At 42.6% G+C, this 27,764-nt stretch overlaps 1 protein-coding gene across 1 annotated transcript in view; it reads right to left on the bottom strand.

Moving 5' to 3' along the window:
• Mccc1 (methylcrotonyl-CoA carboxylase subunit 1) overlaps positions 1-27,518 on the bottom strand; it is a 44,594-nt gene extending 17,076 nt beyond the window's left edge. The window contains exons 1-13 of the mRNA XM_021158530.2: positions 27,318-27,518; positions 24,400-24,446; positions 22,663-22,799; positions 20,829-20,924; positions 17,822-17,943; positions 17,173-17,320; positions 16,968-17,089; positions 10,910-11,021; positions 9,662-9,743; positions 4,841-4,968; positions 2,804-2,987; positions 1,883-1,992; positions 186-402 (exon numbers count right to left, since the gene is read on the bottom strand). Coding sequence (XP_021014189.1) covers positions 186-402; positions 1,883-1,992; positions 2,804-2,987; positions 4,841-4,968; positions 9,662-9,743; positions 10,910-11,021; positions 16,968-17,089; positions 17,173-17,320; positions 17,822-17,943; positions 20,829-20,924; positions 22,663-22,799; positions 24,400-24,446; positions 27,318-27,394 — 1,582 coding nt within the window. The 5' untranslated portion in view covers positions 27,395-27,518. The remainder of the gene's footprint in view (positions 1-185; positions 403-1,882; positions 1,993-2,803; positions 2,988-4,840; positions 4,969-9,661; positions 9,744-10,909; positions 11,022-16,967; positions 17,090-17,172; positions 17,321-17,821; positions 17,944-20,828; positions 20,925-22,662; positions 22,800-24,399; positions 24,447-27,317) is intronic.
• Between the last annotated feature and the right edge of the window lie 246 nt (positions 27,519-27,764).

Genomic DNA, 27,764 nt, shown 5'->3' with positions numbered 1-27,764 from the left:
ATATATGAATATTTCTTTTAATAACAGACACACACAAGAAACAAAGACAAAAGGAAAAAACCCCAAAACATCTTCAGGAAACAATCAGTCCCTGGAAGCTGGAGAGGCAAGAATGTCACAGAAACAGAAGCACGTTTCTTGCTGATTCAGAGAACACGGCAAGGGAAGAAAGGTGTGCTCGGTACCTTGAGTGTGGAGTTTAAAAGCGCTGGTCATTTCTTTCTCTTTGAGGATGAGCCCCAAAGCTGCCTGGCACACAGACTCTTTGGCTATGGTGCTGTGACTGGGCAGCAGGTCCTTGTGGTGCTGAGGGATGAAGTCCGTGTGCACGTTTCCAGCCTCAAACTCTGGGTGGCCAGAGAGCCGGAGCAGGAAGTCCACGTTGCTGCGCAAGCCAACAATCTGGGAAGAGAAGCAAACCCAGGGTCCTGCTGAGCATAGAGGACAACACATTCAGGAAGGCATCCGCAATAAGACCTACCAAGGTGTCATGTGCAGAAAGGCATCATTGCACATCTATACCTACACTTCAAAATGTGGCTTCACAAGAGAAACAGGCTGTAGGACATAGTACCGCAGGGAGGGGGTTAACTGGCTTCTGCTAGGAAAACGATGAAAGTTAAAAAAACTAGACATGAAATATATTTGCAAGAGACCAGATTTTCATTTAGAACATTCCACAAAATAGGATGCCCGCAAATGTGGCAGGAAGGATTGTGATACTGTAGAGGGAACAAGAATAAGCAGCCTAAAAGAAGCCTCCTTCTAGCTGAAACCCAAGGTTTAGATACGGACATTAAAATAAAATGAAATAAAATAAAATAAAATAAAATAAAGAGCAACACCATCTTTAATTCTCTCCTCAAAATAAAAGGACTAAAGATGGAGGTCGCGATGGCGTTGAGTTCATGAATCAGCTCACCCAGCCACCCTCCTACTTCATTCCCTGAGCAGCTGTCGGTGCCAGGTTCTGACACAGTCTCTGGGGACAGTGAGAGGCAGCACAGATGCAGCCCCTGCCTTCACAGGGCCCTGACCGAGGCTGAGGCTGGCTGAGGTGACAGAGAACATCACAGTGTCCTGTTCTGAATGGGACAATGAACCCCGAGGAAGCTGACTGAGGACAGTCAGCACACAGGATGGATGGGGTGAGGATGCACTAAAAGGGAGACAAGAGCGCTTCTCCACATTGACCCACTGAAGGGACAGCAGGTGTGGCCACAGTGATAGGAGCCTTAGAAATTGCAGCTTTTACAGGGATAAATCAAACAGGATAATTTTAAAATTATGTGTTATAAATCCTTCCATGAAGTGAAGTTAAGGTGGTTGGAACTTATGCACCACAAAAATTAATGTGATTAAAAAAAAAAAAACCCAAAAAACAAAACCAGAAAACAAAAACTACAAAAAAACCCGCCTCTGACCCATGGCTGAAAATGAAGATCAAATGTTTTGGTTTTTTGTGTGTGTGTGTGTGGCTTTTCAAGACAGGGTTTCTTTGTGTAGCCCTGGCTGTCCTGGAACTCACTTTGTAGACCAGGCTGGCCTCGAACTCAGAAATCCGACTGCCTTTGCCTTCCGAGTGCTGGGAATTAAAGGCGTGCGCCACCACGCCCGGCTCCAAATGTTTTTTAAAGAACACTGATTAGACTCATTTCTATAGTTGGCTTATTCACAGATGACTGGGATTTCACTGGGACGCAGTGGGGACATTACTGGTTTTATCTCTACAATCATTTGTTTTCCAGCTGAAATAAAGACACGCTCAAAGCCCGCACACACTGATCTTGGAGAACTGCCCTGTGAAGAACTGCGTGTGTCTGACACACAGGAACATAGGGATGAGGTGCTAACATCAGGCCTCTGGCCTTAGCTCACTCACGTTGTACTGATGAAGGCAGTACCTCAGCTTCGACAGGGCTGACTGGCGGTCTGAGGCCCACACAACGAGCTTTGCGATCATGGGATCATAATGCACGGAGACTTCATCTCCTGGAATCAAGAGACACTGTAAGCTGTCAATGGCAGATCTCTGAGGATTGGAGCAAAGCTGAGCAAGACGCGCTTCCTGTCACCTCACGCCCAGCCCTCCCCAATCCCTGCATGGCAGGTGCCCTCAGCACTGTTTTATTTTCGAGGAAACCATGACTCAGAGGGATTTAAAAACTTGTCCAAAATCTAATAAGGATTAGTCACTGAGAGTACCAGACTTTCTCATGTGATACATATTATGCAGTGACACAAAGGCTGGCTTTCTTCAGCCTTTTTTTTTCTTTCTTTCTCTCTTTGGGGGTCAAGGCAAAGTCCTACCCTCTCTTGTTAAACTTATTTCCATTCTGAGCTTCCAAGCCTTCAATCCTCTGGGCCCACATACACCAACCCACCCAACCCACAAAGTAATTAGATAAATAAAGTGCAAATCAAGAGCACGCACAGTGATAATGTAGTTGAATCTGGGTATGGTGGTGAGATTTATAGGTTTGTTTTTGTTTTTGTTTTCTTTTTGGTTTTTCGAGACAGGGTTTCTCTGTATAGCCCTGGCTGTCCTGGAACTCACTTTGTAGACAAGGCTGGCCTCGAACTCAGAAATCCACCTCCCTCTGCCTCCCAAGTGCTGGGATTAAAGGCGTGCGCCACCACCCACAGCGAGATTTATAGTTTTAACTCATTGGCAGGTGGAGGCAGGAGACTCACCTGAGTCCTGGAGATTAAGTCCAGCCTGGACAAAACAGTACAGCCTCATCTTAGAGAAAAGCAACAAGAGTTTAATCAGAGTGCTGGCTTTGACCTTATTTAATGTTACCTTGCCGGACTCCAGTTTCAATCCTTGTAGACATGTCTGCCAGAGGGGTAGAGAGATGAACCAACGGTCCGGCCCCTGGCATGAAGTTATTGTCAGGGTCTTCTGCATAGATTCTAGCCTCAAAGGCATGGCCCTGTAGAGGGATTTCTTCCTGGCTCAAAGGAATCTTCTCTCCTGCTGCAATCTGGCGACAAAATAGTGCTTCTTACAAAAGTGCATGTTAAAAACTGGTGAATAGAACTATGGTGAAGGTCAATGGTCTTGCTTATACCCTGAACATCTGGATCTCTAAGGCAGTCAAATAAAAAAGATGGCTGTCCATCCCCTTAAGTCCTAGGTAAGACGGGCATAGATCAGACAAAAGAGTCAGCTTGGGGACAATCTATTAATGATCATGGGCTCTAGAGTTTTAAGTGGAGAAAGCCTATTTGATAGTTAATTTCTAAAAATTGGTGTTTAATGCCACGAAAACCTACGTTTCTTACTGGTAAGAAACTGTTTTCATTTACAATATAATACTCAGTTCTCCAGTCAGATTATCTTTGTATTTTCACTTGGTGTTCAGAATTATATTTGCATTCATGACAAAGGCTGTGAGCAGCCCATCTATGCCATCTCTCTCACCACCAAGTCCATGACAGATGAAGGCAAGAAGAAGAACTGGAGGTCTGTGTGACCACAGATCACAAGCTGTAGAGCTGTGCTCATTCACTGTTACTAAATACTTCCCATTTGAGCTTGTATATGCCAAGTCAATACATTTCACTTCTTAATAAGTACGACTTGGAAAAGCTAATGGAGACTATGTAGACTATGTGGCCATTTGCTCCCTCTTTACAAGTTTTTTCTCAAGATAAAACACATACACACACAAATACACACACACACACACACACAAGAAAGCAACACAGACGCAGGAGAAAAGACTATAGGTAACTTAATATGACTCTGAGCTGAACAGGTAAGCACACGACAGAGATAAGGCTGTCCCTCAGAACCTGCTATTAGGAAAGGTCAGGAACCATAGTACAGAACCAGGGTAGACAGAACTAATTTCAGTGTGTTTTGGGTGTTTCAAACCACAGCCCGTGTCTATCCCGATTGGGCTTAGTTTGTCTCTACACCCACACTGACCAGGGAAATCCCTCAAGCTTCTTCACTCAGAGCCTGGCTACCGAAAGCACATGCAAGAGTTTCCCGGGATCCCTTTCCTTCCTATGTTTCAAACTGAAACTTTTTGATAAACTGATTGTGTTCTCATTGTCTTCTTATGCAAAAGAAAAAGGTGTTGGCCATGCATCTCACGGTTTAGGAGATGCATCATCTTGTTTCTTATTACACAGACCATTTTCAAACTGGCTTATCTTTACTGGATTTTTTTCCCCTTGAGACTGACTGAGAGGGACCGGTCCTCACTACACCTTCGGTGGGGAATTCTGTGCCATTATTGCTCTCAGACAGATACTAAGTATCTGAAAACCTTGGAGTTCACTTCACTGGCATCCCTGAACCCTGCTGGCCATCTGCACTGTCACCTGAACCAAATGGAGTTTGAACCACAGAACTCCATTTCGAAGAAGTCGCTGAGCAGCCAGGGTGTGGTGTGGCACAGCTTTAACCCCTCACTCAGGACCTCAGTGAGTTAGAGGACACACTGCTATACAAAGGGAGTTCCAGGAGAGCCATGTGATTAGAACAAGATACAGTGATACAGCTTACTTGCCTGCAGCCCAGGGCCCAAGGGGAGGTGAAGGTAATTGACAAATGAGGAATCTGTGCTGTTAAAGTGCCAATAACATTACAACATCCGATGCACTTTAAAAAAAAAAAATCTTCTATTTCTCTGTTCCCATCACACCCACAAAACTGAGTCCCACCCAAAGCAGCCTGAAAGGAATCTGGAATGTAATGTGTAATCAACACTGATCTTATTTCTGGTAGTGCTTGGGGGGCTGCACCCAGGGACCACTCCTGCCATCCCAACACTAAGCTGCATCCACAGCCCAGGACTGACGTCTACCAGGAAAACCTTCTCACCCTGAGCTGCCACTCCACCAAGTCAGTCCCTGTGATCATTTCAGTGACAGGATGTTCCACTTGTAGCCTGGTGTTCATCTCCATGAAATAAAAATTGTGCTTTGAGTCCATAATGAATTCCACAGTTCCTAAAAGATAAAATACAGTGTCACAGTTCAGTGGCATATAATCAGGATTCTCTAGGACAGAAGCTGGAAAGACAGCTCAGCAGCTAACCCCCCCCTGGCTGGTTCAGTTCCCAGCACCTACATGGTGACTAATGGACATCTGATGTCCTCTTCTGGCCTCCACAGGAATGCTACACAGGCATACGTGCAGGCAAAACACTCCCCCCACACAGAAAGATACAAATATAATTTTTAAAATGTGTTTATAAAATAACTCCTATGATGCAATACATTGACTTAACTACCGCAGACTTCATTTTTGGTATGTAATTTGCATTTCTGGTTATAAAATACTCTCTATGATGCAGCACATTGATTTAACTGCTGCAGAATTCGTTTATGGTATATAATTTGCATTTCATGAAGCAAACACCATGTTTTTCAGCAGCAAATGAGACTCAGTTTAGAATAGAGAACTGTATGAAATGTAGCAATGGAAAATGTCTCTGCAATCCTGAGCAAATGCTAAACCCAAATTATACACCAGTGGTATCTGCTGTCGTAATGAGAACATGTTTGGACTGTGAGGTACTGTCCCAGGATACCTACCCCAGAAGCCTCATCCCTGATGCCCCACTTCACTAGAACTCTGGACAAAGATGGAACTTTCTTCCCCTAACAACTGTGCACACCACAAGTTCTCCCTTAAAGTCCTTGTGAGGTGTGGTCCAAGAAGAGAAGTCCTTTTGCTAGAAGCACCGAAAGGCTTTCCAGCTGTTTGATCCAAGCCCTATGCTGATACCAAGTCTATCGGTATCAGTAGTCTATTAAGAGCTGCAATACTTCTCCTCGTGCTTGGGATGGATCCCAGACCTGAGTGTAGGCAATGTCCTTTAGGTTTATTAGGCTTACTTTTACACAATACTTTAATTATTTTAGGTATAGGTGAGTTGATTTTGTCAAATGACTACAATCATTTTACCAGCCCTGTAAGAGATGTGTGTCTATATAATGGAATAATCATAAAATTCATAGATGAGAGTAGATTGAAATCTTAGTTCATTTGCTTTGATTGATTGCTATTTGATTTGACAAACAGTTTAAAATGACAGAAATGATTATTGGTTGATTAGGTATATCCCATGTGTGTGTCTATGTAGTAATATTGCATGACAACAATAACTGAAGCTCCTTTCTCTGTGATAACTCCAGCCTGTGTCAAGTTGACACAAAACCAGCCAGTACACACATCAAGTCTCATCAGGACTAAGCACATCCTCTCACTGAGGCCGGAGAAGGTAGGCTCAACATAAAACTGCATACACTAAGTCTAACAGAAGAGCAAGTGGGGCATTGCCTTGAATATATTGGCACAGGAGGCAACTCCCTGAAAAGAACACCAGTGGCTCAGGCTCTAAGATTAACAATTGATAAATGGACCTCATGAAGCTGAAAAACTTCTTTCTGTATGGAAAAGGAAATTGTCAATAGGACAAAACAGCAGCCTACGGACTAGGAAAGGTTCTTCACCAATTCTACATCTGACAGAGGGCTAATATCCAAAATATATAAAGAACTTAAGAAAGTAAACACCAACAACCCAAACAACCTATTTTATTACTCTCATGGTTATCAACAAATACCCTTTTGGTTCATTTCACATTATCCTTTTGTCCCTCTCTTCTGTTATTTGTACTGTGCTAGTAAAAGCTCCCATTTACTGCAGCATGTCTGCATCTGGTTGTTGATATGTCGGTGCTGTCTCTGCTGTTCTCTTTCATGATGGAGCTAGAGCCTGGGACCTCAGTCATGTTGAATGGGTGCTATGGCACAGAGCTACCCCAACCCAGGCTCCAGGAGAAAAAAAATAAAAGTTAAAAAATAAAAAAACAAAACCAGTTCCCTGAAAAGATGAATAAAATCAACAGCATTTAGCCAGGCTGAGGGAAGGGGAGAACAGGAATGACAGTGCTGGATGGAATAAGTACGTCAGCAGGTCTCGGGGACAGTTAAAGGGGAACGTTGTCCTTCCTCTGTTGTTGCTGGGGATTGAGATTGAGCCCAGAGCCGTCCATGTAGGAGGCATGTGCTTTCCCACTGACCTGCACAGTCAGACCTGAAGGAATATGATCAATAACTCTATACTCATGAACTCAGTAATCTAGATGAAACAGACCAATACCAATTCCTCAAAAGGCACAAGAAACTGACAATCTGGACACACACGCACACACACACACACACACCAGGGGACAAGAGAGATGACCCAGGGATGAACACCACTGGCTGCTCTTGCACAGGACCCCAGTTGGATCCCCACATCCATGTGGCAGCTCACAGGCATCTGTAATCCCAGTTCCTAGGGACCACCCTGCTCTTCTGGCCCCTCAACACTAGGCACACACGTAGTGAGCACATATACATGCAGGCAAACTACTTATACACATACAAATAAATCTTTAAAGAATGTAAAACAACTGGATCAACTGCTGAGTTAACAATTCAGGAGAATAGCAAAGTTGGAAGAATGGCAATACTCAGCTTGAAGACTACTGCAAGGGCGACAGTTAAACCAAGAACGTATGGTATTGCTAAATGAGCAGATGAGTGATCCAATGGACTAGAAAAGCAAGTCTAGACATAGTCATGAAAATATATAACCTATGGCAGAGTGGCACAAGCAATACAGTGGCACAATGCCTTCCATATTGTTGAGTTGGCTATTTAGGGCCATTTGCATCTTAATATAAACTTTAGAATCAGCTTATTAATATTCACAAAATAGCTTGCTGGGCTAATGGTACTGGAACAGAAACATTCAGAAGAAAAACAAGGAATCTTGATACAGATTTTATATTCTTCACAAGCATATAAACCCAAAACAGATAATATGTTTAAACACGAACTTCAATACTAAAAAATAACACACAACAATATCTAGATGAACTTGTATCTAGCAATGATATTTGCATACCCCAAAGGCACAGTGCATGGAAGAACTGACAGGCAAGTCTTAATCAAAACTGGAAACATCCACTCCCCACAAGACATGCAGAAAGGGAGAGGGCAACCTGCCAACTGAGTATTTATAAAAGAAACATTAAAAAAAGACAAAAAGTTAAAAAAATACTAAAAACTAGATGAAAGACTGATACTTTATCAAAGGAGTCATCCAGATGGCAAATAAAATATAAATCTTTATATATAGCTCATCAGGGAAGTAAATATTAAAACAATGAGGGCTGAGATGCAGTTCACTGGTATAGCACCTGCCTAGAATGTTCAAAACTCTGCAGTCTGTGCCCAGCATCCAAAATGAATGAATGAATGAAACAATAGAGTACCAAATGGTTAAAAGTTCAAAGTAGTGATGTCCTAGTTTGCTCAAAAACAACTTGAGGAAAGGGTTTAATTCATCTTACACCCAGGAAGCCAGGGCAGGAGCTCAAGGCAGGAACCCAGAGGCAGGAAACCAAATAGCCCTACTTCCCGGCTCCCTCTCTCATGGCTTGCTTGCTTGTTCTGGGATTGCACGATGCACAGTGGGCTGGGCCCTTCTACACCAATCATTAATCAAGAAAGACACTCCCTTTGGCCAACTGGATGGAGGCAATTACTCAATTGAGGTTCCCCTTTTTAAAGTAACTCTAGTTTGTGTCATATTGACAAAAACTGAGCAGACAATGCCAAATACTGCAGGAGATGTAGAGCAGGAACTGCAAATTATTAATGGGAATGTAAAAATAGTACATTTTGGAAGATAGCAGCTTCTTTCAAAATAAATATATTTGTACTATAAGCTAACAATTATAATCCTTTGTGTTTATACAAATGAAATAAAAATTTATATCCACACAGAATTCTATGTATGAATGTTTATAGCAACTTTAGCTGTAATTGCCAAAAAGTTGGAAGCGACCAAGCTTATCAATGGATAAGTTATGCAGACATGGCGTATTATTTAGAACAATAAGACATAAATATCAAACTATGAGATGACATGGAGGAAAGTTAAACATACAGCACTGAGGAGAAGGGGCTAGTCTGTAAAGGCTTCACATTGTATGATTCCAACTTTATCATTTCTTGCAACAGCACGCGAAGGCAGCCTAAAGAGCGATGGCTGTTCACGCCAGGGAAGGCACAGAGAGAGCAGAGAGGATATTTATGTCAGTGACTCTTCTGTGTGGTACTATTAATGCAGGAGGAGGCACATTTCATGACACATTTCTCAAAACTCATAGGCTATACAACACTAGGGACGAGACTGGATAACATGGGTTAGGGTAGGTGTGAACCATGCAAGTTCACACAAGGTCTGACTCTGGTCCAGAGATGCTAACACAGCTAGAGGCTGGGGTGGGGCAGGCTATGTATAAATTTAACTTTGGCTTTCTGTTCAGTTTTGAACTGTGATCTAAAAACTGCTTTTATAGACTTTTAGGTGTTCTTCCATGGACCAGCATATCATATGTGAGGCCCTAGCTTCAGCTTTTAGCGCAAAAGAAAAACAATCTATTTATCTTATCTTGAAACAGAATAGGAAGTATACAACTGTCACATATTTGATTAGGCTAAGCACTGGTTAGGAAAATGCTTGTTTCTTAAAAGTATATTTCTTACTGTAGATACAGTCAAAACATCGAGGGGGCCGGTTTATGTCTCTCTAATCTCCTGAAACAAATACGGTTTTTACGAGGAAGTTTTAACATACCTGCTCCCACATACTTGACAGCCTTCGCAGCTCTGACTGCAGCCTCTCCCAGCTTTCTTCTTACTTCGGGATTAATACCAGGCTACAGGGAGATATTCAAGATAATTTCCATTAGTACATAGTCTCACAATACATTTCTACCAGAATGCAAAAACAATTAAAATGTACACTAGATAACAGTGGATGGTAGCTGTATGCAAAAGATAATAGACCAATCTGTCTGTCAATATACCAAAGTTGAATACTTCTGCTAGTAATGTCTATGAACTACAGCTACAATTACATACCTTTATACCTTGTATTTTCAAACAACCTCCATAATTATATAAAAGATAGCAAGTGCTGGAGAGCTGGAGAGATGGGTCAGCAGTGTAGAGGGTTAGCATTTGATTCCCAGCACCCATGACAGGCAGCTCACAACCTGTAAGGGAACCCAAGGGCATCTGATGCATCTTTCTTCTGCAGGTACTGTTTAAAGCATTTACATAATACACACCCAGTCATTTAAATAATCACTGCTTAAAAATGAAACCTTACTGAAGTTGTTGGCATCTATTTCAAATATCTAATATATTCTGAAACAAAATATTCTATTTTGAATAGTATAAGAACAAACTAGTTAACTAGGAACCTCAGACCCCGATGATCCAGAAATACAGACAACATATATCTCACCAATGGCCGTCGTAAGCCCCAAGGGAACATAAACCCAAAAATAGGTAGCCCTGGCTTTGATGCTCCTAGCAACCTGAACCAACAGAGGGATAGGAACATGCTAAGGGGCAGGTGTCAAACGGTGATTACAATTCCTCCACAGTATAATGCTTGGGCATGAAGATGACTAAACTAGTTTAGGAACACGCTGAAACAGTAGTTAAAACAAGAGTCTTCTCTATGAAGAAGATGCCCAACTAACCGTACAATTCCATTTCAATGACATGACTAATTCTAGTTAACTACAGCTTAAACAGTGTGTTCTGATCTCACTGTCCAATTGTTAACGCCTAGTCAGATACTTGCACCAGGATAGACTTTCCTGGACTTTGTCCAGAAGGAAGGCGACTCACCTGTGTCTAGTCTCAGAACAATACTCTACTCCTCACCCCCGGACCCTCAGAGTTTTATCATTGTGTTACTATTCAGATGCTAGGGATGGGAGACTTTAGCTTTATAGATCAGTCGTGAAAGTGAGATTGAACAAGGCATACATTCAAGAGAACCTCAGAAATGTCCTTTTAGCTTCCTTACCGCTGGGGCCTCCTCAATGATCTTCTGATGGCGCCTCTGCACACTACAGTCTCTTTCAAACAAGTACACTGCGTTGCCATGGTGATCACCAAACACCTGGACTTCCACATGCCTATTTCAAAAAGAAACAAGTGTTAATATACTTTATTAAGGGTTGAGAGATTTTACATTTATCAACCCAAACAGTTGGCCAAAATAACCAAGATTCCTTTGAGAAACATGCTATCTGGACTTTATGTTGAGGTTACAACCTAGGAACATGGGTACACTTTTGGAAAATCTGAGTTAAAAGATTCCTGTTTGTATGATAAATGCTACAGAAAATAAATTCATGTATCTGGAATGACTAGTAGGTAAGAAGAGTGAAAATACAGGAGACCTAAAATAGAGGTAATCACAAAATAAAAAATATCAAAGACATTAATTTGTTATAAAAATTAATTACAAACTATAGCTCATAAGTAGGCCAATAATAACTGGCTTAACCACTCGTTCCCCCCCACCCCAAAAATTTTACAATTAGATTTTAAAAACAATAGATAACTGAAATCAAAATGTCTCATCTATAAAGGAGATAAGACATACATCAAATAATTAAAAATAAACATAGATCATTAGTATTTTAAGAGTGTGCTAACATTAAATTATGGAAAAAAAAACCCAAAGGCACTGTAATATTGAGTTTAAAAAAGGCTAGTAAAATTCTGGTAAGTCATACTGTGAGCGGACATATGTAATGCCTAGAAAAACAAGGCTCACACACTACTTGGTCCTAGCTCACTATCTGGGGCTACTGAACTCATGGGTCTGGAGAAGAACCTACAAGCACCGCTTTACTAAACCAGCATAATCCCTCACAGCAATAGAAACGTCTGGCTGTACACATACAGAGAGTGGAGTACTCCTCCCTCGTCAAGGGAAATTCTCTTTGCAACAGATGGACACTACAGAAAACCAGACCCCATCAAACACTGACCAATAAACACATCTACAAATCACACCTGCTCCGACGGCCCAGCGAACACTGTAAAAGAGGGAATGGAAAGATTCTAAGAGCCAAAGGATCAGGGATTGTGCTGTGTGTTTTGCATCTCTTAGTAATGTCAGGTTACACACATGAAGCCTTGCCAACATCACTGCCTAGACATGAATTGAACAAGGACAACAACAGATATGCCAAAGTGGATGTCGGAAAGGACAGAAGGCCTCAACCTTATACAAAGAACTATAGACAAGTAAAGAGCATTGAGAAAAGAAGAAATAGTCTTCCCCAGGGATGGGGTATGTAGGAGGACTTCTGAGGGAAGAAAAGGAATGGTAAAAATTATAATTTCAAAAATTAAAAATAAATAAATAATGAAAAGAGAGACAGTCATTGTTTGTGGCTAATGGTTGCTGTGGTTTAATCCACAACCAACTGGCCCTTGCTGTCATAGGCCGCTGACAGCTCATCTACGTGGGAGGGCCTGGCAGAGGCAAATATACCTCACAGCTAAGAAAGTAGGGGGTAGGCCCCATTGTCTCTTCCAAGGGCACATCGTCCTGTAATGGAACATCTCAGCCCAGGCTTCTCCTCCTCCAATGAATGTCAAGCTGGAGACTAAGCCTTCACACGACATGACCATTTCAGATCCAAACCAGCAGCCTTCCACTCCCATGAACTCGCTGTCTTCCATGATAAAACCCACGTGTACAGGGGTGGGCATCCAGTTACTCATCCAGAAAGCTGGTCATCTGTCCTCCTATGCTCTTGTTGACTGTCACTAAGTTTGTAAAATCCTTGACTATAACTACTTCAAATTACTTCTTCCTTTTTTTTTTTAACCTTCTCTTGTTATTCAAGTAACACAGAATACCTTCAAACTGGTTCTGTTGGGAGTGTAATGTTATTTTCTCCTGGGGAGTGTCCACAGGCACGTGATCAGATCGGTAATTCTTTCCTTTGTTGCCTGTGGTCCAGGCTGCTGAAAACCCATCCACTGTGTTCACTTCTTCACAGTGTTTTCCTTGCCAGCAGTTTCTTTTTATTCTTTTTCTACGACTCTGCTTCTCATTCCCATTTGTTCTGCCGTGTTTTCTGTTTGTTGGACCAAAGCCTATAATGAATTAATAAATTACTTTGAACTTTCTATCTGGTAGTGCTTAAATTCGGTCAGGGCTGTTTGGTTGGGAGACTTTGTTTCTTCAGGATGTGCTTTTCTGGCCTTGTAACGTTTTTCATCATAGAACATGCTGTACCAGGAGATAGACCTGAGCTCTCAGGTTGGCCTGGGAGCGATGGAGATGGTGTCACACATACCACAGATTCAGTTTCCTCTTGTATTGTCATTTCATGTTGGCTGTTTTCTCCTGACTGATGTTGGGTTTCCCAAGCACTTTTCCAACTAAAGCTGCACTACAGCTTCTTCGGGGCAGCACACTTCATTACAGGGAGTTTGGAGACATAGTCTAGTCCATTCTGCCTACTATTACAAAACACCTTAGGCTGAGAAATTTATAAACTTCATGCGTTTATTTCTCACAGCTCAGGAAGGTAAGAAGTACGACAGGAGACTCAGAGCATGGTGTTTTATTGCTGTGTCTTTATGTGGCAGAGAGACAAGCAGATGGTTTCCCCAAAGTCAAGGGCACTATTTCCATTCAGAAGGCAAAGGACTCATGACTTAACACCTACAAAAGGCCTTGATTATTTTAAAAAGCGTTCTTAGTTTCAAGGGTTGAACCCAAAGCAGGCAAATGCTCCACACTTAGCTCCATCCAAGTCTTGACGCCACGATGGCTGTTTGATTTTCGCAGACACATGTTTCAACCGTACCTTGGTGACAGAAAGTTACTGTAACCCTAACATTAAGTCAGTTATCCTGGGCCAGGGCTTCAGCTGTGGCGGTCAGAAGTGTCTTCCCTTAGCTGAAATAGCAGACTGGATGGCATCTCTCTCTGTGTCAAACCTGAGCATGGATTCCCTAAAGGATATGCTTATAAAAGGGAGCAGAATATTTTAGGCCAAGTATAAAATGCTTTTCCTCCTACTCCTCCAAATTATGAGGTCATTTGGATTTTCTATGAAAGTGGGTGTGTCCACCCCAGGGGAGCTTCTCTTTCAGGTTGATTGATACTTAAGTCACCAGACACTTGAGGAAATTCCAATGAAGTCTTAGGGCTTCAGCAGCAGCTAACTCAGATAAGGCGATCTCAACTGCAACTTGTGTTCACAGGAAGGACCACATTCCAGAGCAGTCTGCTTTGTGCCTTCAACACTCTGGTGAGTCCAAATGTCACTCTCTGTCTTTCACATTGTTCAGGGTTCTTTTTTTCCCCTCCTATTTCTTTGGTATCTAAACTCCTTACACAGCAGAGATGAGGTATGTTTGTTAAGATAATTGCCTCTCTCATGTTTTCATTGCTCTGTGAAAGGAAACACTGTAGTAGTGACTCCAAGGTATGAAGGGAACACGTGGGTCCAAACCATACACAGGAGTTGCCCTCTGAGACTCAGAAGTGGGAAATTCCTTTCCTTTGGAACTTAATATGTAAGGGAGGCCCAATACAGACTCGGGGTCTGCCGTGTTTTCTGAGATCATCCAAGGGGTCTCATTTCCCGAGGTCGTCCAATGGCTATGGCTCCTGAGGTCATCCAATGGCTATGGCTCCTGAGGTCATCCAATGGCTATGGCTCCTGAGGTCATCCAATGACTATGGCTTCTGAGATCATCCAATGGCTATGGCTCCTGAGGTCATCCAATGGCTATGGCTCCTGAGGTCATCCAATGGCTATGGCTCCTGAGGTCATCCAATGACTATGGCTTCTGAGATCATCCAATGGCTATGGCTCCTGAGGTCATCCAATGGCTATGGCTTCTGAGGTCATCCAAGGGGTCTCATTATCTGAGGTCGTCCAATGGCTATAGCTTCTGAGATCATCCAATGGCTCCCATTCTCTTCTTTCTCTGCATTCTTTCCTTGTGCTAATGCAGAGGTTCTAGGGCCCAGTGCATAGATGCATCTGATCAGCAGCTCCAACACAACCAATGTACAATCTGGTTAGAAAAGAGACACACACTGCTGGACAGTACAGGAATGCATGGGTCTTGTCAAGGAATACTAAAAATGTGCCTGTAAGTCATGTAGCATATGTGTTGGATATAATCTGAAAATGGAATGTGGTATTTTCTCTCTAAAATTGTATACTTTGAGGATAGTTTCCTATCCCAGTCTTTTAGATAAACAATAATTCTGATCAGATTTGCAGGCACTACTACAAGTTCACCAGAACTCTATTCCAATAGGTTATAAAAACACAGTGGTGATTATAATATTAAGGTACTCAAGTATTTTGACTAGAAGTTACAGAACAGAAACACTGACTTGATCAGGTTAGATGTGGTAGCGCCTGCCAGCACTGGGGAGGCAAAGATGGGAGGATCATCATGAGCTCAAGGTCTCTGCACAGTGCGTTCCAGGTCAGCATGGTGGCCAGGCTACAGGATGAGGCCCTGTCTCCAGTAATCACTGTTCCTCGTATTGAGCCGCATACCGTGGGGCAGCCAGTGTTCCCACAGCTCACGTAAGAGGACACTGACTTGGATGGCCCGTCTATTTTCTTCTGCAAGGTATCACAGAAGGAAACATCTAGAACCTTCTTCATTTGCCTTACCCCCTCGAACAGGCAGCATATGCTAGGCTCTCCTAATAATCGACCTATTTTGAATTGATTTATTTTTTAACTATCAACTGCAGTTGAATTTCATTTTTTATATTCTCAGGTACAGTTCGACTATTTTTTAATCATGCACCACATGCGAGCTGGTGCCTGGCCTACAGAAGCCAGAAGAGGTCACTGATGCTCTGTAACCTGAGTTACAGATGGTTGTGAGCGGCCATGTGGCTGCTGAGAGTTAAACCTGGGTCCTCTGCAGGAACACCAAGTCCTCTCCCTGCTGAGCCATCTCTCCAGCCCCCAGTTCCACCTTTCATAAGGTGTAAATCAAAAGCAAAACCAGCCCAGGCCCTCTTTCAAGAGAAGATAACATTAAAAAGAGAGGTCCTTCTTGGGCGTTCTTTTAAGGGAAGAACTTAGTGCTTCTCATTTATTGCTCGCAAGGGAAAGACTTTCTATCCATGTTTCACAAATGAACTGTTCTTTTCACGTGACATAAAGGTTATATTCATACAAAAATCTAAGACATAGGTAATTTTATCATTATCTTATTTTAAAAAACAGAAAAAGCTAGGAATCTTTACAATCCTCCTCTGGTGGCATCTAGAGACGCACCCCAGAGCAATGGTCTAGAATGTGAACTCTGGCATCACCCACATTCCAGCATTACAACTGTGGGCGAGCACAGGCAGCCATAGTTGCTCTATTGCCCCATGCCCTGACGCACAGACTGAAAGCAGGAGTACACATATGGGGGGTTGTTAAGATGAGGACAGTAAGATTACCTAGCCTACGAGAGACGTAGGACCTGGCACATGGTTAGTGCTGGCTGGGAGGGTTACAACTTGTTCAAATACCACAAAATGATGTCAAAAATCTTTGTAATTGACAATCTCCATTGTTAACTCACAAGCTCCATTTTTCTGAGTCCCTCAATGAATGCTTAGAGCATACAGCTGACTCTAAAAAGAACTTACTTATATTGGAAGAAAGTCCTAAGTTTCGCCACCAACAAACATATTTTGAAGCACGCATGTCACAGGGCCACTCTAACTTGACCAAAGGTACTAAGACAGTTATTTACTGATACAGAAAGATGCCTGGGGTATAATATCACTGTATACCATTATAATGTTATAATTGGTTCTGTCCACCGTTTGTATGGACATAGTTTGTTTCTCATAGGCTTAGGCATGAGTTTTCTGTTAATATAGAAGAAAATGTTTAGGAGCAAGCACACTGTCCTCTAACTCATGACTACGGAGGTGGAACTGGGGAACGTCAAGAACTTACAAAGTATTACATCATATCTAACAGAACACACATGCATTGCTTAGAATAAAACAAAACAAAACAAACAAACAATGACAACAAAACCAAAATCCCAAACCAGCAGTCGACCTTGGAGTGTCCACGAACTTCTCGATCAACATTGCATCATCATTGAAAGACTTCTTCGCCTCCCTCCGGGCTGACTCTAACTGCTCTTGGAATTCTCTCTCTGATCTTACGATCCTCATGCCCTACGAAAGAAAGGATTGTGTGACCACGATGTGAACACAGACCTCTAGCCAGAAACAGCAAGGGCAGGTACCCACAACCTTACTTTTCCTCCTCCACCACGGACGGCTTTGATCATAACAGGATACCCGATTTTCCCAGCATGCTCTCTCAGGCACTGATCAGACTGGTCCTTGCCATGGTAACCTTCCACAACAGGAACTCCAGCAGCAGCCATGATGGACTTGGACGTGCTTTAGAGGAAAAAACACCAAGATGACCCAATTAAATATTTACCCTAACACCATCTCACAGGTAAAGGCAGGGCTTGCGCCTGGAACCAATGTTAACACACACACTAAAAATTCCTTGTTACATACTTGCTTTTACTTCATGTGGTAGCTCATCCCACCATCTATCTTTTAACCCCAAACAACTAAAATACATCTTGGAATTAAAATACAATTACCTCTCTATATTCCAAAATTCAGTGGATTTTTCTTACATTTTGGAAGAATAACAACCAAAAAGTACAATTTAAAATGCCTATGAATGGAGCTGATAATGTGGCTTGGTGGACAAAGTGCTTGCTCTGACTATCTGAGTTTAGTCTTGCATGCAGGACCCATGCAAAAGTGGAATGCCTGCATGTCTGCACTTGGCTTACACGATTGTACACAAATAATAATACATTTAATTTGATTTTAAAATCCCCTGTTATAAGAAACAACCTCAGTTTGTCTTCCAACACTTACCTCTTTATACCCATGTCTCTAATTGCAGACGAAGGAGGACCTATAAAAATGATTCCCTCTTGCTTACAAAGTTCAGCAAACTCCATGTTTTCTGAAAGAAAACCGTAGCCTGGATGGATGGCCTGCAGGAGAGAAGGCACAGGTGACTCACTCGCTAGCTCTCGGCTGGCAGAGCTGCCTTCCTGAGACCTCTCCAGACATGGCTGGCAAGACACCAAGGTCTCTGTCATAACTTGCTCCCAAAGAGATGCCTAGAACATTCATGTTGAAGTTTTGAAGCCTGTTTTACACCAGGAAAATCTCTTTGTTTTCTTTTTTTCACATCAAACCCAGGGCTTCACGTGTACTAAGGCAAGTTGTCTACCACCGAGTGACACCCTCAGTCTTGAGTCTTTTACTGTAGTGGTACATACGAAACCTACAAGGCCCCAGTCTCAGCAGTTGTGAGCACCTGATTGCCATCAATGTCACCCTCCTCCTGTCATCAGCACCTGTCTCCAAAACACTGTCACCATCCCAGACCAGGCAGCTACTGTTTCTCCTTCCATTTCTACAAATTTACAGATATAGATGTCGCCTATTGATGGAACTGTATACGTGTGTCTACGACTGGCTTATTTAACATTGCATGATTTCAAAGTTCACCCATGTGACAACCTATACCAGGATTTCCTCTATTTTAAGGCTAACAGTTTACTCTGCGTACTTTCTACATTCGTCGCCCATCCACTGTTTCATTCACGGGCATCTGGGTTGTTTCTACTTTTTACCTTCTATAAAGAAGGTGACGGTGAACCCTGGTATACAAGTACGATTCCCTGGCATACATTATTTGACATAAACCTAGAAGTACAATTAATAGAGAAGTAAGATATAAAGTGGGTAAAGTTCCTACAGAAAGCCTGACCACTTGAGTTTGATTCCTGGAAGCCATCAAAGTGTAGAAGGAGAAAACTGGCTCCACAAAGTTGTTCTCATAAGCTCTTAGCACCTACATCAAGCACATGCATGCACACATGCACACACACACACACACACACATGTAATCACACACAGATAAATGCATACAAACACACACACATACACATAAATGCACACAAATAATAAAACTTTAAAGTAGAATTAATAAATTATATGGTCATCTCTAGAAAACATCATCATATATACATTAATTTTTTTACCTTTATATAAAACTTTAAAAATATTTAAAACAGTCTATTACCCAGATGTCCCTCAACAGAAGAATTGATACAGAAAATGTGGTACATTTACACAATGGAGTACTACTCAGCTATTAAAAACAATGAATTTATGAAATTCTTAGGCAAATGGATGCATCTGGAGACTAACATCCTGAGTGAGGTAACCCAACCACAAAAGAACACACATGACATGCACTCACTGATAAGTGGATATTAGCCCAGAAACTTAGAATACCCAAGATACAACTTGCAAAACACATGAAACTCAAGAAGAAGGAAGACCAAAGTGTGGACACTTCGTTCCTTCTTAGAATGGGGAACAAAATACCTGTGGAAGGAGTTACAGAGACAAAGTTTGGAGCAGAGCCTGAAGGAATGACCATCCAGAGACTGCCCCACCCTGGGATCCACCCCATAAACAACCACCAAACCCAGACACTAGGCAGATGCCAACAAGAGCCTGCTGACAGGAGCCTGATGTAGCTGTCTCCTGAGAGGCTCTGCCAGTGTCTGACTAATACAGAAGTGGATGCTCACAGTCATCCATTGGATGGAGCACAGGGTCCCCAATAAAGGAGCCAGAGAAATACCCAGGGAGCTGAAGAGGACTGAAGCCCCATAGAAGGAACATCAATATAAACTAACCAGTATCTCCAGAGCTCCCTAGGACTAAACCACCATCCAAAGAAAACATATGGTGGGACTCATGGCTCTAGCTGCATATGCAGCTGAGGATAGCCTAGTTGGTCATCAATGGGAGGAGAGGCCCTTGGTCCTGTGAAGGCTCTATGCTCCAATATAGGGGAATGCCATGACCAGAAATGGGAGTGGGTGGGTTGGGAAGCAGGGAGAGGGGGGAGGGGATAGGGGATTTTTGGAGGGGAAACTAGGAAAGGGGATAACATTTGAAATGTAAATAAATATCTAATAAAAAATAAAAATAAATGCCACCTTAAACAAAAACCAGTCTACTTATTTTATGTATATAAGTACACTGCAGCAATCTTCAGACACCAGAGGAGGGCATCAGATCCCATTACAGATGGTTGTGAGCCACCATATGGATGCTGGGATTTAAACCCAGGACCTCTGGAAGAGCAGTCAGTGCACTTAACCACTGAGCCATCTCTCCAGCCCCAACTTTTTAATAACTGAACTTCAAAATGCTTAAATCAAGAAATGGTTATTATTATAAATTAAATTTAAAAACATAATTAAAATATACTTTTCCTTTTTTATCTTAAGACATATTTAGATTAAAAGATAGTAAGCAGTTACTGTATCTTTGACTCTGTGTGTGCATGTGTGTGCGTGTTGTGAAGCGAGCATGTGGAGGTCAGAGGACAATTTGGAGGAGTCAGTTCTTGGGAACTTAACTCAGATTGCCAGGCTCAGCAGCAAGTGCCTTTACCTGAAGAGCCATCGCGTCCACCCTAAAATAATCCACATTTAACTTAAAACAATATCTCTACTATGGAAAGAATAGGACTCTACCCTGGAAAGAGGGATTTGTTTATTGCTTCTGTGCAAAACTAGCCTAACCTTTAACACTTGAGGTTCCAAGAAGAGCTCATCTCTCTTAATTCTAATTGATAGTTTAGAGTCTCCATCCTCTTGCTTACCAAAAGACTTAAAGCACAGAGGATCCAGTAAGAAGGCTAAGGAAGGAGAAGGAACGAATACAGTTTACAAAGATAATTCAATAGCCTGACATAAAAACTAGCTAAAGAGAGAATGTCTACAAAGAAATAAGTTTGTGTAAAGACTGATTTGCTCAGTACTGTAAATTTTTCTGCACTTCTTACCTGTGCTGCAGAGCTCTTGGCCACTTGAATGATTTTCTCCATTGCAAGGTAGCTCTGCTGAGATGGAGCAGGGCCAATGGAATACGCCTCGTCTGCCTGTAAAAGAAGACGTGGCTGGTTTGCACTTGTATTGTATATAGAACCACATCAGCCTTATTTACTATTAAAAACAGAATGCTGGGTCCATCAGGCAATCCCAGAGGCATGAAAAATTTAACAGTGAAGCAGAAGCAGCTGGTTTAGGACTCAGTCTTGCACATATGGAGAGTCAAAACTCCATTTTCCCAAATAAACAAACCACATTCTGGATTCAATCACACTTTATCATGATTTAATGCCAAAAGTTATTGCTTGAAAACAGATACAAAATACATAAAGAGAAATACGTAGCAAGGGAATGCTACAAAGCGTATATAATCTCTCACAATTTGCGAATTATTCTACATTATCCTTTAAATTTTTCATAAGATCAAGGCATCCCTTGAAGTAGCCTAAGTAGTTTGAAACCATGCATCCATTCATTTATACACATGTGCAGAATGCCTATTGTATGCCAGGCTTTGTTCTGGGAAGTGTTCTTTACAGAGGGAAGGCAGTCAATAGGATTTACACACAACTGGTAACTGTGACAAAGACCCTAAGGGAGGCAGGAATGTGACAGTGACAGAAGGACTGGCTCTGGTCTGCTGGTGGCCAGGGTGAGCTAACAGAGCTGTCAGGACAGGTTTCCCCAGGTTAGGAAGGACTTTGCCTAGGGGTGAAAGGAAAAGGTGGACTTAGGAAAGGCATCGGAGTGCTTCCATGCAGAGAACACAGCACACGTGACGGTTCAGAGGTGGAAAGGAACCTGGTCTGTTAGGTTGGGCTGGGCCAACGAGAGGCTAGCCAGTGAGGAGTGCTGCGGAGTTTCAGGTAGTTTTTTGGGAGAGCAGACCTCTTCCCAAGTGTTACAGCTCTTAGGACAGAAGCTCTTGGAAGACGGAGGAGTTCTTGCACATCTTTGATCCTTCAGAATAGGATTCTTATATACAGTTTGGGGGCGGGTCAGGGTCTGACAACAGGTACTTCTCATTGGCTTGGCCTGAGAGCTTAGGGAAACCTTATTTGCATGTGGGAGGGGCTTGGTGCTGCTTTTATTTGACTGATGCCCACACACCTCTCTGGGGGGTCGGTGGGAGGTAGTAGACCAAGGGGTGTGGCCGAACACCTGCCCTCGGAAGTCACCTGCAACACCACGCTGCCTGTGCCCAGCTCACCGCCCTGCAGAGGAGTGCTGACTGAGTGGCTAGAACCCACCTACATAAACCTTGTTGACACTTGTAATCATCAACTGTTATCAGAAAGAACTTAACTGAGCTGGGCAGCAGTGGCACACGCCTTTGAGCCCAGCACTTGGGAGTCAGAGGAAGGCAGATCTCTGTGAGTTCAAGGCCAAGTGTTATCTAAAGAAGGAATTCCAGGACAGCCAGGGCCACACAGAGAAACCCTGCCTCAAACAAACAAACCAACAAACAAACACCAACACAAAAAACCCTCAAATACACAAATTAAAATAATTTTAGAAATGTGATGTCTATAACTAAACATAATCATTAGTATGTCTGGAGAGATGACTCCGTGGCTAAGAGCACTGGCTGCTCTTCCAGAGAATCTGGGTTCAATTCCCAGCCCCCACATGGCAGCTCACAGTTGTCCAGTTCCACAGCCATACACACAGGCAAAACACCAACATACATGAAATAAAAATAAATATAATCTAAGGAGCTGAACTGGACACAAAAGCAAATACACACAATCACTAACGAGATTTTGTTTCCAGCTTTTAACAACGTACCATATCTACATGCATGGAATTCCGGTCGGCCTCACTGTAGACAGCCACCGACTGCACACCCATCTTTTTGGCTGTTCGTATCACCCTGCAGGCAATTTCTCCTCTGTTTGCAATGAGGACCTTGGTAATGCTTCCTCCTGTTAGAAACCATAAGGACAAGACCCAAATGTTATTGGGAAATAAGAAATTAAGATATGTTATGAGTCATCCCATAAGGGGTTGTTTTTAATAAAACTGCACACGAATGGCTAAAATTACCATTTTATTATTAGATAGTGGATTTCTTTTCTATTCACTAATGTTCATAATACCTCGTTAAGGCCAACTAAGTTACTCGGTAAGAGATACATAAAGCTTGAGAATGTGGTGTATGGTCTTCGTATGGGAAGGATAGGACATTTAAATCAAGAACTGCGGTATGACGGAGACAAGCCCTGGTTCTCTCAGTTTTTCCCTGTCATCACATCATGGAAACATCCTGCTACGGCTGTGGAATGCCATTCCCTGCTCTGTTGGTAGCATCTGCACTCTCAGAGGCTCAGGCTCACTGATGTTTCTCTCTCTCTAACGTCAATTTCCACGGGAGAGTCTCCTTGTCAACTTAACATCAGGGAATCAAACCATGGCTTCTTCCCACACAGGTACTTTTTTCCCAGTTCCCAAACTCATCGACAGTTAGGCTTACCAACTTTTCTCGGGAGGCCAGCTCTTATCCGGTCAAACCAAGAGATTTCCCAATGCTCTCCTGAACTGTTCTTGAAACGTTCCCTCTTCTTATTCCTTCCCACTACTAGAATCCACCTTCATTAACCTAAACCTAATTAGTACAGGTGTTTCAAATATGTCCAATAACACGGGCCACTTCTTTTGCCAACCAGTCTGCATTGTTCTTTCCAATTTATTTCTAGTGACTATGTCCTGTTCACAAATTCATGGTTCATCTGTAAGATGACCACCTATGTAATTTTATAAAGAGATAATACAGTATACACTATCACCTGATGATTTATATGTAATCTAAGTGCCTAAGAGAGTCACTATGTCCTTTTGTTTCAACCATGGCAAGAAAAAAATGGTCTATCTAGAAAATATGATAAGCAGTTTCATCATCAGACATGAGATAAACGCTGGGAGCTTAAAATCAGGGTTTTCTTTAAAAAATAAGGTTTCCTATAACTTAAGGAAACCATAAGATCTAAATATTCCGAGCGCCATGACAGGCCACCGATGCTGCCACAATCTAGTACAGGTGGGGGTCAAATCCACTCAATCAGAGCTCAGTCCATTATAATCAGTTCCATCAATTTTACATTTCAGAACTCCCTGCAAAATTTCGCTTGAACAAAGTAACAGTGCTTTTATTAAAAGGCAGAAATCATATTAATATAAAATGTCCTCACCAGGCATGGTGTTGCATGCCTTTAATTCTAGTACTTGGGAGGCAGGGGCAGGTGGATCTCTGTGAGTTCCAGGACAGCCAGGGCTATGTAAAGAGACCCTGTCTCAAAAAATTTAAGATGTTCTCCACCACTGCACATCAAAATTCATACTCAATAGCACAAAGGATTTGACATAGAAAGCAAAACTGGTGACTTAGCATTAAGAAGAAAGTTATTGTAAAAATACCTAAGTATGAAGGTTTGTGAGTGTTAATTCTATTGTGCACAAATTAAAGATTAAACATCTCTTTTTCTTGGCTCACACTCTAATGCAAAGCTAAACAAAGGCTGCCAGTACCTGGGGTTGTTCCATACTTCATGGTTCTCAGCTTCCAAGCCCATTCCCTAGAATATAAACCCAAACGGAATTATGATTCATCATAACATACAAAATCAGCCCCTGCTCTCATAAACAAGCCCAGATATGGTTGAAGGCCAACCTTAAGCCCATTAGCAAAGTGGTTCAGTAAGACTCTCTGTGACAAGAAAACCTCTCTAGAACCTGGGATGTTGAGTCCTGGCCAGTTTCCCTTTGTGTTCCTGTTTTTGAATGAATCACCTACCCCGTTTAATATCTGAAGCTGGCATTTGGCCAAAGAGACAATTAAAAAGCTAAGGTGCTTTTTAAAATCATCTACCTTGGCTTTAAAAACAAAACAAAAAAATTCTTGTTGGACTGTAATAGTAAAAACTACCTGGCACACACAATTAGCACTGTCATGGAAGATACTAGACCGCATTTTGACATTTTCTGTTCTATTTTATTAAATCAAACAACAGTTTGAAAATATAATTGAATGCCACCCTTGGGTAAGGCAGTATTGACATTAAGCCAGAGAAATCAAAAGAAGGAAGTTGAACAGAGATAATAGAAATAAGAAATGTTGGCAGGGCTGGAGAGATGGCTCAGCGGTTAAGAGCACTGACTGCTCTTCCAGAGGTCCTGAGTTCAATTCAAACCATATGGTGGCTCACAACCATTTGTAATGGGATCTGATGGACTCTTTTAGTGTGTGTCTGAAGACAGCTGTAGTGTACTCATATAAACAAAAATAGATAAATCTTTAAGCCAGGCAGTGGTGGCGCATGCCTTCAATCCCAGCACTTGGGAGGCAGAGGCAAGCAGATTTCTGAGTTCGAGGCCAGTCTGGTCTACAGAGTGAGTTCCAGGACAGCCAGGGCTATATAGAGAAATCCTGCTTCAAAAGACAAAAAAAAGTAGGCTATGGCTAGTTATTCTGGTTACTCTTCAACATACACTTGCCCATTGTCAGGTCACTTGACATTGGGGTTTCTCAATCTCTTTTTCATTAATACCCTCCCAATGAGAAAACTTATACAGCAAGGAATAAGCTTTACAAATAGATGAATTTGAGTTTTAGAGGGCCACAAATATGCTAGCCAAGTGCTTAACCTACAGCTCCCATTCCATAAGAGGCAATCTTGAAGATACTGCCCCGTTTTAAAGTATACAATTTTCCCAAACAGGACCACGGTTATATATAGACTTATGAGCTTAGTTCCTTCATGAAGCATAAAGATCACAGGATACCTTAGATATTATATGACTGCAACAATATGCATATACCCTTTACATGTAACTATGCAACCAGCAGGACTAGTATCTCCCAAGGGTCATGTGAGGAACACCGTAAGCTTAGCATCCTGGGAGGCACACTTTCTCAGATGCTGTCATTCTGGAGCCAACTGGGAAAACATACATCTTTGGCATGAGAGCTCTGCTTGATGGCTTCTTCAGAGACTGGTGCTCTCACAAATCTTTCCAATTCAGCCCACCCCACAGTCTTGCTCTTCAAGGAGGAAAACTTAACTTTCCTGATCTTTTAAAGGAATTTTCCAGCTTGGAGCATTGTTTTCCCTCTGACCGCACCAGGTAAGTTGGGGTTTAAGGCTTTTCCAGTCCTGCCTAAGAAATCACAGCTTTGCCATGTATCCAACCTGGGACCACTGATAGCCTAAAACATTTTTTTTTTTTCCTTTCAGCTAGTGAAGACTGAGTCAGGCAGTCAGACACACTCCTTACGTGCAATCCTCTATCTTGACAATGTTCTGATTTCTCTATCCCATTTTTCAAAGTTCTTTTTGCTACATCTCAAAACATTTAAACAAGACGAGTAAATTGCCTGCCAGGAGATAATTCACCGATTAAGACAGCCGCCATTCTCATGGGTAGAATCTGACTAATCAAATTCTTTTCTCTGAGGTATTAGAGGAATCATGGCTGGTAAAAAGAACGAGAAAAGAAAAAAAAGGTAAAATTCTCATGCTGGTAAGAGTTTTAATTTTAAAAACTATTAGCAGGATGACAGCTATAACTAAGCCTTGAGAGGAGAATGACTCTGTGGTATTCTTGGGAACCTAAGGAAATTCACAGGAAGAAGAACAGCACTTATACAACTTTCACCATCTTTCTTTAAAATACAGGGTGAAGACCATATTTTAGTATTCACCGAAAATCCAGGGCATCGAACACTGTTTGTTGAATGGACCATGATGTGGTTAAATTTTTATCCACGTGTTGATTTGGACATACGAGGGGGTTAGTATCGTCTTTATATCACCTCTGCTAGATACAAGTATCATCACCTCCAAGCAGAAGAAACTGAAGCACGGATATTAGGTAACTGGGCCAAGGTCACAGGTAAGCTGGGAACCCAACCTTCTGCAGGCAGTTCTTGCCCTTGGGCCAGTACGTTTTTCAGAACGCGAGGAGGTGATGATTATGATGAAGTAATCTATCTACATGACTCGGGGTTTTCACTGTTGTCAAAGCGTGGAGCTTCATTTCCAAAAGGATCCGGGGTAGTCATCTGCCAGCTTTGTTCAAACTTGTGAACAAGAGCGTTCGACAAAACTCTCCCCTCATTAATCTGACTCTTTCCAGCAACCGGAAAGGTCTCTAGAAATCCTTCTCTGAACTGCACTCAAAATGAGGGAGTTAAGCTGAAAGCGACTTTGGGAAAGGGGTCCTGGTGCAAGCCTCTAGCTACGTATGCCATCTTCGGTTGCAGCATCGTGAGGGGTGCCCAGATCAGAGCAGAAACCAGCCAAGGTGGCAGAGTCTGTAGGAAGAGCCGAAGACTGAAGTGGGACAGCGCCTACCTAAACTACACACAGGCACTTAAAGGGCTGCTCTCACGTGACCCAGCGCCCCGCATCCGGGCCGCGCACGGACCCGCAGCACCCCTGAATCACCTCGGCTGCAGCAGCAGGATCGGGACCCGCCGCAACTGGTTCCTGTCCACCGCAGCCAACAACGCCGCCGCCGCCATCTCCGCGCTGTTCTGCTGGATTCCAAAAACTGCTTGGCTTATTCGTGAAAGCGTCCCTCCCTGCGCAGGCTTCTTGCCCCAGGTCCGCCACCGTAGCTCCGAAGAGCAAGTGGGCGTCTCCGCAAGAGCCAATCATGGAACTGGGTGTTTCAAAGGTACCGATTGGCTGATTGGACCATGTGTCTGGGGGGTGGGGAGTGAACTGTGAGGGGCTGGGCTCCATCTGGAGGGGCGGGGCCAGGTCTTTTTTAGCACAGAGCGTGAGAGGAAAATGCACAGCCCCTCAAACCACCACTCAAGCAAAATGCAAGCTTTCTCACTCAACATCAGGAAAAAGGGGCAGTGGAAACTGCGTGGCAGGAAACAAAGA

The sequence above is a fragment of the Mus caroli genome, unplaced genomic scaffold (assembly GCF_978045245.1).
Source record: "Mus caroli unplaced genomic scaffold, Mus_caroli_1 scaffold_3, whole genome shotgun sequence".
NCBI lineage: Eukaryota > Metazoa > Chordata > Mammalia > Rodentia > Muridae > Mus > Mus caroli.
This window is presented reverse-complemented; position numbering and strand designations above follow the sequence as displayed.